General features: G+C 32.4%; 1 protein-coding gene across 2 annotated transcripts; it reads right to left on the reverse strand.

Moving 5' to 3' along the window:
- Positions 1-360: 360 nt before the first annotated feature.
- LOC132703518 (juvenile hormone esterase-like) lies at positions 361-13484 on the reverse strand. 2 transcript variants are annotated; one of them, XM_060672836.1, is made up of 10 exons: positions 13391-13484; positions 5648-5782; positions 5444-5596; positions 5059-5389; positions 3922-4127; positions 3732-3867; positions 3494-3669; positions 853-982; positions 664-796; positions 361-603 (listed from the first exon to the last, which is right to left on the reverse strand). In XM_060672836.1, the coding sequence occupies exons 1-10, from the start codon at positions 13448-13450 to the stop codon at positions 417-419; spliced, it is 1647 nt and encodes a 548-aa protein (XP_060528819.1). In that variant the 5' UTR covers positions 13451-13484; the 3' UTR covers positions 361-416. The 2 variants fall into 2 exon arrangements, with proteins under 2 accessions (XP_060528819.1, XP_060528818.1); XM_060672835.1 differs by having other exon boundaries at positions 3729-3867.
- Positions 13485-14073: the final 589 nt, after the last annotated feature.

Consider the following 14073-nt stretch of genomic DNA (forward strand, 5'->3'; position numbering starts at 1 on the left):
TAATGATAATAATAAAATTATAGTTAACTATTCGTTTATCTGTGTAAATAATCTAATTTGCTTTAGAAGGAACCTCAGATGTTTTTTTAATTAATAACGTCTTTAAGACAAACCAAAATCAGCTACCGCACACAACAAAAGATAATAATTACTAAAGCGTCTAATTTTAGTGGTGTTATCATATTGCATGTCGTGTGCAAATTTTTTGTTATTTTAAATTTGATTGCTATCTATCAATAGTTTGATAACGACATGACTAGTGAATAAATTCAATTTATAACAAAATTACTAAATGTGACAAAATCTACCAAAGAACTTTCTATATAGCTTAGTTGTCAACGATCAGTAAACTAACGGTTACTCAAACTCTTTATTCATATTTAACAATAACATTTAAATTGGGAATGAATGGGTATTCAAAATGTTATTATAGGTTTAGTGGCGTACGTATCATATACGTAATTCCAAGTAGCGTATTCTTTCACTTTTCGATTAGGTTTCACTTCCAAGGTATCGTCTATATCCAAATACTGTATATTATCCGGGGTTACTGGGCTCCAGATTACATTTTGTAAGAGTTCGTCGCCCGCAGGTGTAGGATTTCTACAATTTGTGAAAAATACTCATTTAATTCGGCCCTTATACTAATTAGTGGTAACTCACAATGTCTTGGCAAAATTAGTCCAAAGTCTACTAATTTGTTTCCTGCATAAATCATCCGCGTCAGTGACCAATGGATAGGTGGTCATGTTGAATACATACGGTACATCATCAAAATGTCCCGCTTTTCCACCTCCTAAGAGCACACGCAATATTAAAAAATACGTTTTCTTAAATTGACTGAAAATATACCCTCAATATTGTAGTGTCCTTGGGCCTTACTTCCGTAAAACGAAAATTGGAATAAATAAGCCGGGTTGAAGGCTGAGTGTAGCTGAGCCATCTTTATAGCAGCTTTGACATTTATGTTATCTGAGTAATACTAATCAAGATCAAGGCGTTAATAAACTTAAAATATATGGCGAAACTAGTTTTAAAAAATACAATCTATAACATTAACAATTTTTTTCTGTCTGTCAAGTAGGTAAAAATTCCATGCTATTATTGATCCTTAAAATAATATTGAATGACATTATTTGACAGCTTTTTGAGCCACCAAAAGCCGTTTGGATATCCTCATATCACACAGAAACCTTGTTTAGACGTCAGTATGACGAGAATGGATATATTTTAAACTTAGACAAATCATAAATAGTTAATGACAGTCTTGGCGGAGTTGCAGTCGATATGAACTGTCTCCAGACAGACTAGTCAAATTTATAGAAGTGTACAGGAATAAATAGTACCAGAAATAGATCTGTATATTATATTATTACAAGTTTATTCCGATAAGCGATATATAAAAGACAGCTGAAATTCTCAATTCACAGTCACTGCCTACGGTTCCAAATATCTCTTTATACTTTCTATCTTCCTTAATCACGTCAAGACACAAATATATTCTAAACAGATTTTGTCGACACTTTGAACACTCTAAAGTTCATCCTACCACAGGATGATATGACGAATAAATATGCCGAGACACAACGAATTACTTATTACATTTTCGTGTTATGTCTGTTTTACCTATAATAAATGAATTCACCGGACTATCGTTCCGGTAGACATAGGAGCGAACGCGGACAAATAGAAAGTCACAACTTTAGTTCCAAGTTTGCGTGACTAGTGACTAAAGAAATTTATCAACGGAACCTAACTTAATCCATTAGAAAATTCCCAATAGTTGTCATGTATTGTTGAACATGCAATTTAATATAGAATTCAATGCTATAAAAAAATATACATGTTAAATGTTAGGCATGGAGCTATTTTTTTTTGGGGGGGGAAATTGGAAACTGAATATAGCTTCAAAGACTTCAGATCTTTCTTTAAAAAACTGATTTTTAGAATTAGAATTAGAATTAACTGTTTATAAAAAGATAAAATCGCGTTAATGCTGCGGCGAATTTTTAAAAAGTTACTATTTATTTTAATCTAAGTCGTTCCTTGTTCATGAATTTTTGACAAAATGTTGTACGTACATCTCACCAATCAATTATTATTAGTTTTTAACTTAAGAGCTTTCGAATATTTATATATGAACCTAAAAAGTGCCGCAAGGTACCATAAAACCCAACTCGGCATATAATAGACAATTAAACTTTTAAAAACTGCCCCAACTGAAAAAACAAATTTTGAACTATACGATGCACACTATTTCCAGAGAGCTTTTATACAATTTGTTCAACGTATGACGTGATGATCCCAGATTTAATTAATGTTAAAAAATAAAATAATATTGTACAGATATTATTTAATTATTGAAGAGTTAGATTGATTCAATGTTTTTGTTGTATTTTTCAAAAAAATATTAAATATTTATTGATCGTTTTTGAATTAATGTTTATGTTATTTTGTTATTATTATTAGTATACTATTAGTATTTCAATTTTACATGCTTTTTCTTACATGTTAATAAATGGAGTACTAATTCTGGAAATCTTCAGAAGCCAAAATTTTTTTTGAACGGCATTTTTTACAATCCTGTCAAGTTTTGCTTAGATTCAAAATTTTAGATAATTTACTCTGAAGTAAAGAAGAGACGCCTTGATCAATAATCGCGTTGACATCCGATATATTCAACAACATAATCAACAATTTAATTATTACTTCCATTTTTTAACGATATTCTCGGCTACTACAAATTTTCAATTTGGGGTAAATATGGAAGTCTTTTTTTCTCCCTACTCTTAACTACCCAATTAGAGAGGTAGGTTTTAGCCATAGTAGTATACCCAAAAATTAATGATCGTAGAAACAGTATAGTATATAAAACGTTAATAAAGTTTTTTGGACACTCTTTTATTAAGCTCAATCTTGCCAAATCAAACTCGTGACTAAAGTGACATTTATCAAACTTGTTACATAATATATTGAACTTTATACTAGTTAATTAATATATTCATTCTAATATAATTTAGATCTTATCTTTTATCTTAACTTTATCATTTATCTTTCCTAACTTAATTTCCATTATACTCCATGCTTTGAAATTGTTTAGGGTCTTAAAAAAGTTTTTACTACACTACTGATTTAAGGTTATATTCTAAGAGTTAGAATACGCCAGCAGGTAATAATCACACTATTCTTAATACTGACTCCTGACATTGGTTGGTGTCAGCAGACATTTTAAAGTAGCTTCATGTTATCCTAATGTAATTTCGACTTTCGTCAAGCTTCTAAGAGATCAGAGCAGAGCTGCGGTTCTCTTTCTAGGATCTCTTTTTTCCCATCACTTGATGGACTATTCATTTAGACATTACTTCGTTTTCATTCAAAAAACGAACCACAACCAGGTACACCTATTAAGCTATTAATGATAAGTATATATAGGACTTTAATAAATGACGTGGCATTTAAACCAAATGATAGTACGGTAACACATACAACTTACTTCAAGGGTTGCGACAAGATCATCAGCGAACGTTCCGTTTACGCCAACGTAGGTGTTCTTTATAAGTTCGCCTATCTCAGTCAAATTTGAACCTTCTATCGGTCTTAAATGTCTAGGAACTAATGTTGACCAATCTTCGTCATAACCCTCGGCAACGCCTGCAAGTTGGTCTTCATCTAAAAAAGAAACAAATTAAATTTATAAATATGTGACATTGATTGTCAAAATTTCATACTACCAATAAAACCAAGAGCTTCTTCAGACGTAGCTCCAACAATAAGTGCGACAGGATTTATATCTCCTGCCTCTACAAGTGCATAGAACGGTTGTGTCAAAAAAGCTTCATCGTCTTCTACTTCAAGAACTGGTCTAATCTGGGAAATAGAATTTGAAATGAAAATTGAACTCAAAAACATCCGATCACTTACACCAGAAGTGCCTACTGCTTTTGCGGCTATTACTAGGGTTTCTGCGGGTTGCTTCAACAAAAAGTTCTTTAATTCTAAAGAGGAGTTTTTTTCAGTTATGGTTTCATCGATTTGTTGAGCCACCGCATACGCATAAGTCTTTGGGTCGGGTTGAAATCCATCAGTGATCGAGCAACCACTTTGACATATTGCAGCTCTGAACAGCCCTTAAAAAAATTCATAGCCTAAATATCAAATTAGCCTACGAGCTCGAATATAAATGAGCCTTTTTACCCAGTACGCAACAATACATTTTTCGTGTAGGCGCTTTTCGGTGTACAGACACTATTTTGAAGTAATTGATGTTATTAATCTTTCATTTGGAACAATAAATAGAATGCCACCGACTTTCCATATTTTGTTTATATCTATAATACCATGGCGAACAAGACAACATTGAAATTACTTATTACCATTTTATTTCTGCATTTTAAAAAATCATAATGATTGTTTTACGGTTACGCTAATCAGCTCCAAAAATACTGCCATTTCACTAATTTAAATGGCGTCGTAACTTTTAGAGTAAACAATTTTGGTGTTGAAGTTCAAGTCATTTGAAAATAGTCTATCGTCGAGTTTTTATTTTTAAAAAGTTGTAAAAGCAAAAGTAAGAGACGAACAAATAAACAGACTTGTTTGAAGTGATTTGTGGTGCTCTCGAGAAAATTTGGATTACTGTATAATAGATGGAATTCATTATTATTATAGTATATTATGCAACAAGGGCGGTAAACGGCATTCGATTCACAAGTTTACTTGACACGAGCGGAGCGAGTGTTTAATATACGAGTGACTTAAGAAGTTTACCGAACGTATTGCATACTTTACTTTTTCTACCACCGTTGACCACTGACATGACGGTCAAGATTGTCAAACGTCAAAATTAAGGCGTGGGAAATATCTCCGAAAACATCCGATTGCTTCCAAATCTGTGCGGTAAAAAAAAAGATATTTTACAGACGGGAGAAGAAAAAATAATTTATTAGAGATCTGTGATAATTCCCTTTATCTATGATTGAGAGTGAAAATTCTACTTAGTAGATCCGGCAATAATCTATATTATATTAACAGAAGATGTTGCTACTTAATCACACTAACCTCTAGATTTTTTGCTTAGAATGTGAAGCCCTGTAGATTGTCCGCCGGAGCTTTCTCCGAAAACCGTTACTTTCTGAGGATCGCCACCGAAATATTTTATATTGGACTGCACCCACTGAAGAGCAAGATTTTGATCTTTCAAACCCATATTTCCCAATATGACATTATCAGCGGTAGATAAAAACCCGAAAGGACCTAGTCTGTGATTAATTGTGACTACAATCACGTCATTTACGAGGAGAAATTGCGGCCCGAAATATCTGTAATCCTTGCTTCCACCTACGAATCCACCGCCAAAAATCCAAAACATGACTGGCAAATTGGCGGATTGCTATAAAAGTAGACGAGTGTTAAATTATAATGCGACGTTTTTGGGACTGCTTACATTTAATTGCGGCGTATATATATTTAGATATAAACAGTCTTCGCTTTTGGGTCCCGGATTAGGATAAAAACTGTAATTGCTAAGTGGAAGGCATCCATCTCTTTCCTGAGTAGCGTCAAGTGTTCCATTCCATGGGAGAGCTGGTTGAGGACTCTGCAAATGAATTTTCTGTGATTCTCTGTCGTTAAACAAATGGACGTTTACCTCGAAACGCAAATCTCCTATTGGCGGTTGTCCATATGGGACCCCTAAGAAAGCATAAAACTCATTCAGCTCTGGTGATTGTAGTTGCAAACCTTGCAATTCTCCGTTTGGAATTGAAACGATAGGATCAGCAAACTGTAATTGTAAATGTTATTTGTCCGTTGATGTTTTTCACTGGTTGACCCAAAATTAGTGTCTGTTTCATTTTCGAAAATTACTGAAGAATAATTGTATCTAAATATTGTTAGGTCGTTTTTGTGTTGTGTATTTTATTAGAATAATATTATTAATTATTCTCAACTAACTAACTAACCAAAAATAAAAGTATTTTCCACTTTGTGTCTAGTTTTTGATATTCAGTGTACCCATATGAAATTATCGTAATTATTTTTGCACGACAATCTCAAAGTTGTTAATCCTGCTCAAAAATTAACTAATTTATATCATTTACTGTGAAGCTAATCTGTCTTTCAGTTTCGATTTTAAGAACCTTTTACGTTGCAAAAAGAGGTGGCAATCGAATAGAGGATATTCATTTTTTTTTAACGAAAAAGAATTCCTTTGCAACCACTTTAAACTGCAGAAAAAGAGACTAGAGATTACCCGACCTCGTAACTTCAACGCCCAAACTTTAATGAATAAGTTCATTATAGTTTCGGCTAGCCTGTATATTAAGAAATATTTTATAGCATTGATTTCAAACAATAAGCACCCTTCCCCACCGCTATTAATATATTTAAAATGTTTTGAATAAGACACAGAACATGATTCTATTAAATAACACTCATCAGTTGAAACATCTGAAAATATCCCGAGGAAACTAGTACCTCTATATTACATTTAATAAAAAATTCAGTATTTCAGTATATAAAAAATAGTATATTATGGAACAAGTGCGGTAAATGACATTTGACTCACGAGTGTTTAATAAACGAGCGACTTAAAAAGTTTACCGAACGTGTTAATTATGTGACAGAATATGCTGATGAAATGCTAGCTTCAGTATTCCCAGTATCTGCGACGCGACGCTTGCATAAAAACTTTATATATATGACCACTTAGTACTTTGGGTTTAGTTCTCCTTGTAACGGGTTAAATAAAACCTCGTAGTTCTGTTTGTAAAACAAAAAGGTGTTTTTTAAAAACGAGATCCTTCGTTCGAAAACCTTAACTGGCGCAGTCGGTAGGATTTGGGGTAGTTTTCGGTCAAAGCCACGTCATCGGGACGATTTGATCGCGAAACATGGGTTTCAACCCTTAGACTCCAAAACGAACCAGTGATAGACTGTCTGACAAACCCAACGTGATTGAGTTCGACTGAGGGCAAGGAAGGCAAGAAATCACCCCCGCAAGCAGTGCTACGAAAGGAAAATTCCAATAGGAAGAATAGGCTGACGACTAAGAGAAATCAAGGTAGGTGCCCAAAATTCCTATTGTTCTCCTTTCATCTTCCCTGGTTAGGACGGTGGAAATAATTTTAGGATTCTTAGTTTTAAGTTCAATTCTAAGAAATTTCAAAATCAATTAAATTTATGAACGAGGATAAAGACGTCGACAATTTAAGTGCGTTTTTTACTTCGTTAAATTTAGTGGAAAAGAAAGTAGAGAATAGTCAAATCAATTTGAAAATGAATTCTAATCAATCGTCGAATTCAGGTGTAAATTACACTTTGTTAAAAATGTTTATAGATAGTATTCTGCCATATAATGGTGATTCCAACACTTTAAATAGTTTTCTATCAGCTGGAGATTTCCTTTTTGATACATATGGCCAAGGAAACGACGAAATTTTAAAACAATATTTGTTAAGAACTACAAGAATGAAACTTGTTGATCGCGCACAAATTCTAGTAGGCTGTAGAATGGAGTTAGTAACGTGGGACAATATTAAAGGAGCTTTGTTAAATTGTTTGGGCGATAGACGAAATTTAGAATGTTTAGAACAGGATTTGTTTATTTCCACCCCCTTTAAAAATGAACATCCTTTAGATTTTGGGAAAAGATTACAAGTTTTAAGAAGTATCCTTGCTCAAAAAATTAATTCATTTCCTGCCGATACTATGGATAATGCAAGCAAAGTAATTCATTTACGTCAATACGATCAAATTTGTTTAAGGACGTTTATTAGAGGATTACCAGGACAATTACAAAGTATTATAAGACTTAAAAATCCGAGCTGTATAGAAATAGCTATGACCCAAATTATTGAAGAGGAAAATTTTCAATATACACAAAATATCTTCAGAACTCCAATTCAATCAAAAGTTTTGCCTAATACTTCTATCGAACCCGTTAAACAATTTTCACAAAATCCAAATTATTTTAGTAACCAAAATTTTAATTATGTACAACCGATTCGCCCTACAAATTATTTTCAAAACAATAATCACCATAATCAAAATTTTAGAATTAGGCATGATCAAAATCAGTTTACTCCCCAGACTAATAGTTTTCCCAGAGGTCCAATTAATATGCCTCAACCACGCGAAGTTCCAAGAAATTTTCCTACAAATAGGCAAGTTTTTGGCCCACCTAAAAACGTATTTAAACCGACAGGTCAGGTGCCTAACAATAAACCCGAACCTATGTCAACAAGAACAAACTATACTATACCACGTCAAAATAATCAAATTAACCATTTCAAACCTACTGGCCCTAGAAATTTTATTTCGCAAGAATTATACCAAATCGACGAAAGTAACGCGGTACAAACAGATGAAACATCTGCGGTATTTCAAAATGAAAATATTCACCAAGAGGAATACTCTGAAATTGAATTATCAAATCAAATTGAATACCTTAATGACACTCAAAATTTTGACGAACACCCTGATATTGAAAATCAAATCTCTCAAAATTTTACAATAACGAGCCAATGCGACTCAACGAAATGACATTAGAAATGTATACCCAAATTAATAATAGTTTACCGTACATCCAGATTAAAGAACCCGCAATTAAACTTTTAATTGATACTGGTTGTTTTCACTCGATTCTTCGACCTTCCATTGCAGAAAAATTTTATTGTGAAAAAATATATCATTCCCCAACTATTATTAAAACAGGAACTGGTGAAAAAGAAACTCTATTTAAAGCAGATATTCCGGCTTTCCCAGAATTAAAGGCTAATACCAACCTATCTTTTATTCTTTTTGACTTTCATAAATTTGTTTACGGTATAATAGGATTAAACGACCTAAAACGTTTTAATTTTTCTATCGATATTGTCAATAAACAATTAAGGAATAATACAACTAATATACCAATTTTATTTAGACAACCACAAAACGAAATATATTGTATTACTGTGAATGCACACGAAATTGTTAACGTAAGAATTCCAGTAACACAAAACAATGATGTTATTATTCCCGAGCAAGTCATTGAAGGTCTCTATTTTCCAGAAACACTTACTACTGCAAAAAACGGTTTTGCGCAAACAGAAGTTTTTAATTACACTGAGAAAAATATAACGTTAAATTTCCCACAACCTCTAAATGTTTTATCTTTTCCGGACTTTCATAAAGAAAATTTTGAACTAAATATGATAGATAAAGAGTCACTGGAGATATTAATGAAGACATCGATAAATACATACATGAAGAAGATCAAAATATAAGCCTTGAACAATTGGAACAAATTGAAGACGTGTTTAACCCTCTAGAAAATGTAAACACTCCAAAAATTAATATCATCTCGGACATTCAAATTAAACCGCCAAATATTCCTAATACTGGTGAGACAGTACACTCAGCAGCTGAAGATCCAATATTAAATATACCAATTACCGAAAATTGTTTAAATACTTATTCTAATCAAATAATATTTAACCAAAAAACAAACGGTCGTTATCACGTGATTAGGAGTTACCCATTTCAAAATAAATCTAGATTTTCTGTTTATTTAAGTCAAAACTATCAAAATGAAATAATTAAATTCTTTTTAGATTATTTGGATCCAACAAAAATGTACTGCCTTTATGTACAAAACACCGAAATAGATTTAAATCGAGAACTATCTGTTTTGTTACCAAATACATTTAAAAACCGTGCTTATAAATTGGTAATATCGAAATCTCTTTTAACTGACATCACTGACAGGACAAAACAAAAAGACCTAATTACATATCATCATGAAAAAACCTGTCATCGTGGAATTAATGAAAGCCTAATAGCATTAAAAAGGCTCTATTATTGGCCAAATATGAAAACTGACCTAACTGAATATATTAATAATTGTGACACGTGCCAACAAACAAAATATGATAGACATCCACCAAAATTAAAGTTTATGTTGACACCGACCCCTTCTGAACCATTAGAATCCATCCATATGGATACTTTTCAAATATGTAACGTAAAATTTCTTACAATTATAGACGTATTTTCGCGGTACGCCCAAGTTTATCCGTTAGAACCCGCTTGCACAGCAATGGCTATCTTAGACGGTTTAGCGAGCTTTATAAGTCATCACGGCCTACCTCAACAAATAACGTGTGATAATGGTACGGAATTTAAAACGTCTTTGCTTTTAGATTTCTGTAAATTGCATAAAATTGCAATTCATTTTACAACTCCTGGCAATTCTAATAGTAATAGTCCAATAGAGAGATTTCACTCTACTCTTGTTGAACTATATAGGGTACTAAAATTAAAAGAACCAAAAGAAGCCCCTAAAAATTCAATAAAATACGCAATTATAGGTTACAATTCATCAATGCATAGCGTAACAAAACAAAAACCTTTTGACGTTATTAATGGAAAAGTAAACGGTTTAGATCCCTTTGATTTAACGGATGAAATCATTGTAAATAATTATATCGCAGATAGACGTGAAAGACTAAAAACTATCTATCGACAAATCTACGAAACATCGTTAGAAAAAAAAATACGTTTAAATGAAAAACAAAACGAAAAACGAGAAAATCCACCTGAAATGAAACAAAATACAAAGGTTTATGTTACTGACAAAACAGCAAAACGTAGTAAGGACAAACCCCGAAGAAAACCTGTTATTATAGATCAAGATATTGGGAATAAAATTATCACAAAAAATAAAAAAATAATTCATAAATCTCAGATCCAAAAACCTAAAGCTTTTTCTTCTTCGCAGGTTAATGAACCGGACAACGCTGTTCCTCCTTGCAGCTACGCTGTTATTAGTGATAGCGAATAATGATATTGAAGTTATCCCAATTAAAACACCACTTCTCCCCTTCCGCTTAGGAAATGCTCGAATAATTCCACATCAACATACATTTTTGCATTTTGTAGAAACATCTCAATTTTTTAATCAATTACGTAATTTAGAATACGCTTACGCTGTAACCTCAAAATCATTAAACTATACAAATAAACATAATTATCAGAATGTCCACTATATTAATGGAAATAATTTACTTAATAATGTTCGATATTTAATTACACAAGTAAAATTTAAACTTGGTAACATAAAACCTAATAACCATACAAAAAGAGGTTTAATAAATGTTGTAGGTAAATTATCGAAATGGCTTTTTGGCACTCTCGATTCAGAGGATGGACAAAAATATGATAAAATTATCACAGAACTTGTGCGTAGTAAACATTCATCTGACATCCAACTAAAAAAGCAAACCTCGTTGATTCAACAGCTGATTGACAACTATAATGATACTATAACACTTCTACAGAAAAATCAAGAAGCTATTAAAAAACATATAGACATTTTTGAATATAATTCAAATAAAACTATTACTGACATAACTACTTTCATTAAAGCTCAAAATACACTAATGCAAATAATTCTAAATTGCCAAAGTTTTATAACTTTTTTGGATAATTTAGAAAATGCCATTACATTTGCGAAATTAAGCACATTACACCCTGTAGTAATATCGGCGGCTGAATTAGAACAAATAATTTTTAAATTGACTGTTCTCTATGGTGATAATCAAATTCTAATTTTTGAAAATCAAAATAATTATTATCAGTTAGCAAACTTACAAGTTAAATTTACAAAAGATAAAATAATTTTTGCCGTCCATATTCCGATTTTTCTTAAAGATATTTTTGAAATATTCCACCTGTTCCCAGTACCTGTGAATCACTCCTTAATTATACCTAATTTACCCTACCTAATATTGGGCACTGACATGCAACAATATCAAGAATCAATCTGCCCAATCATTGAAGACACCTACGTTTGCGAAAATCAACTTACCCAGCTCATCGGTGATTGTGTGACAACCCTCATTAAATATGCCGAAAACAAAAATTGCCACGTAGTCAATGTAAATGTTTCAACGTATATAATACGACCAATCACTAGTAGATTTGTTTTGATAATACCATCGGAACAGAAACTTAAATTACAAATGAATTGTCGAAACAAAGAAATAGCTTTTATTGAAGAAGCCTGCCTAATCAATGTTCCATATAATTGCGGTATAAGTACCCAAAATACTGAGCTTTGGAATAAAGAAGAAATTTTTAAAGCAAACCCATTCTCACTGCCACCCATTAAAATTGAAAATATGGAACATCACGATGTGAAGTACCAGCCACTCCAACTACAATCGATTGATCTCAATATGATCAAAAAACTACGAGAAGCTGCGAAATCATCGATCCCCGACATTGGTTATGAAATTCATCCAGTCACTTGGAGTCTCGCCACTTCAACAGGAATGATGTTTATTTTAATCTTGTTAATATTTATAGCATGGAAAATCTACAAGAGCCATTTGCTGCAAGATTCCAAGAAAACCAAGAACGACCAGTCTTCCGAAAACAACCCTTCGTCCCTGTTGTTTTCCACTTTTGGACATTTGACTCACGAGTGTTTAATAAACGAGCGACTTAAAAAGTTTACCGAACGTGTTAATTATGTGACAGAATATGCTGATGAAATGCTAGCTTCAGTATTCCCAGTATCTGCGACGCGACGCTTGCATAAAAACTATATATATATGACCACTTTGTACCTTGCGTTTAGTTCTCCTTGTAACGGGTTAAATAAAACCTCGTAGTTCTGTTTGTAAAACAAAAAGGTGTTTTTTAAAAACGAGATCCTTCGTTCGAAAACCTTAACTTGTTACATACTATACTTTTTCTACAACCGTTAGTTTTTGGGTACATTTTCGCAAAAACAACACGAATACATTCACTGACATGAGCGTCAGAATTGACGTCAAAATTCAAAGAGTGGGAAATATCTCCGAAGACATCCGATCGCTCCCAAACCCGTGCGGTAAAATCTCGGAAATGTCCGAAGGGGCTCGGATCCGTGGGAAACGAAACTCACGTGGTAAAGTGACGCTTCCCGCACGCTACATCGGTGTGCAATTAGGTATTTTACAAACGGGAGTAGAAAAAAAAATATTTACGAAATTGCACGGATTATCTGCTGCAGACTGTTGTAGGTATATCAATATAGTTACTTTTTCGATAATTTTTTTAAGACAAGGTAAATGCTCTTTATCTATCTGTAAAATTATAAGTTGATAAGTAAAATATTTTTTAAGGTAGAAAAGCTGAAGGAGAAAAAATCAATTAATTTTTTTCTTCCGTTATGTGTGTTGACTATTTTATAATAACTATAACTTTTGTTGTATATTATATCAAAAATAACATTATCTCTATCTATCTATCTATCTATCGAATTAATTCAAATTCATATTCTTGATGAATAAGAAAACGTTCAGGTGTAAAATGTTGGCCGTTTTCTATTTTCGTCTTGCTGACTTTTCTATCAAATACTTACAGCAACTGATGCCAAACCCAAAAGCAAGCAACACAAAACCGGCATATTGGGCAAAATCATGTTTGGCCTGGCGCGGTTGTAATATCTACCGCGATGTACTTGTGAATGAGAATTTGCTTATCAATTACTTCATTTATATATTGCCAATTGAACAACGCAAATGACACGTACTTTGTTATTTATCTTTGTAATGGCGTAAAAAAATAAAATATTGGGCTGAGCGAAAACTAACATACTTGCATTGCAAAAATTAATTTCAGTTCAGAATGATATGCATATAGTGTCCAATTCAACATTTCGTAACTCATACTTCATCAGTTTTTGTTGAAACGATCAATAATAAAATGTTTTCTCTTTAAACACTAGTTGTAACTCATTTGTGATTTAGTTTCCTAATGTTTCCTTAAAGTTTTGTTGACAAAGTCACATTATATGCAAAATCTAAATGCTTGTTTGTAGTTACATAGGACTGTTTAAATGGTTTTTCAAAAGTATATATTAATTAGTTAATGTTGTAAAGCAAACTGGGTGCACTGGTGAAAACCGTTTCACAACATCCCAGGACACCAAATGTATTGGTAATTGTTTAGATTAAGTTAATTTAATAAGCCGAGAATTGAACTTAAAGATTATTTTTGTATTTGCAACAGATAATATATTGATACCACTACTACTATCTATTC

This window comes from Cylas formicarius, unplaced genomic scaffold (genome assembly GCF_029955315.1).
Source record: "Cylas formicarius isolate icCylForm1 unplaced genomic scaffold, icCylForm1.1 PGA_scaffold_6__28_contigs__length_40554024, whole genome shotgun sequence".
Classification (NCBI taxonomy): Eukaryota; Metazoa; Arthropoda; class Insecta; order Coleoptera; family Brentidae; genus Cylas; species Cylas formicarius.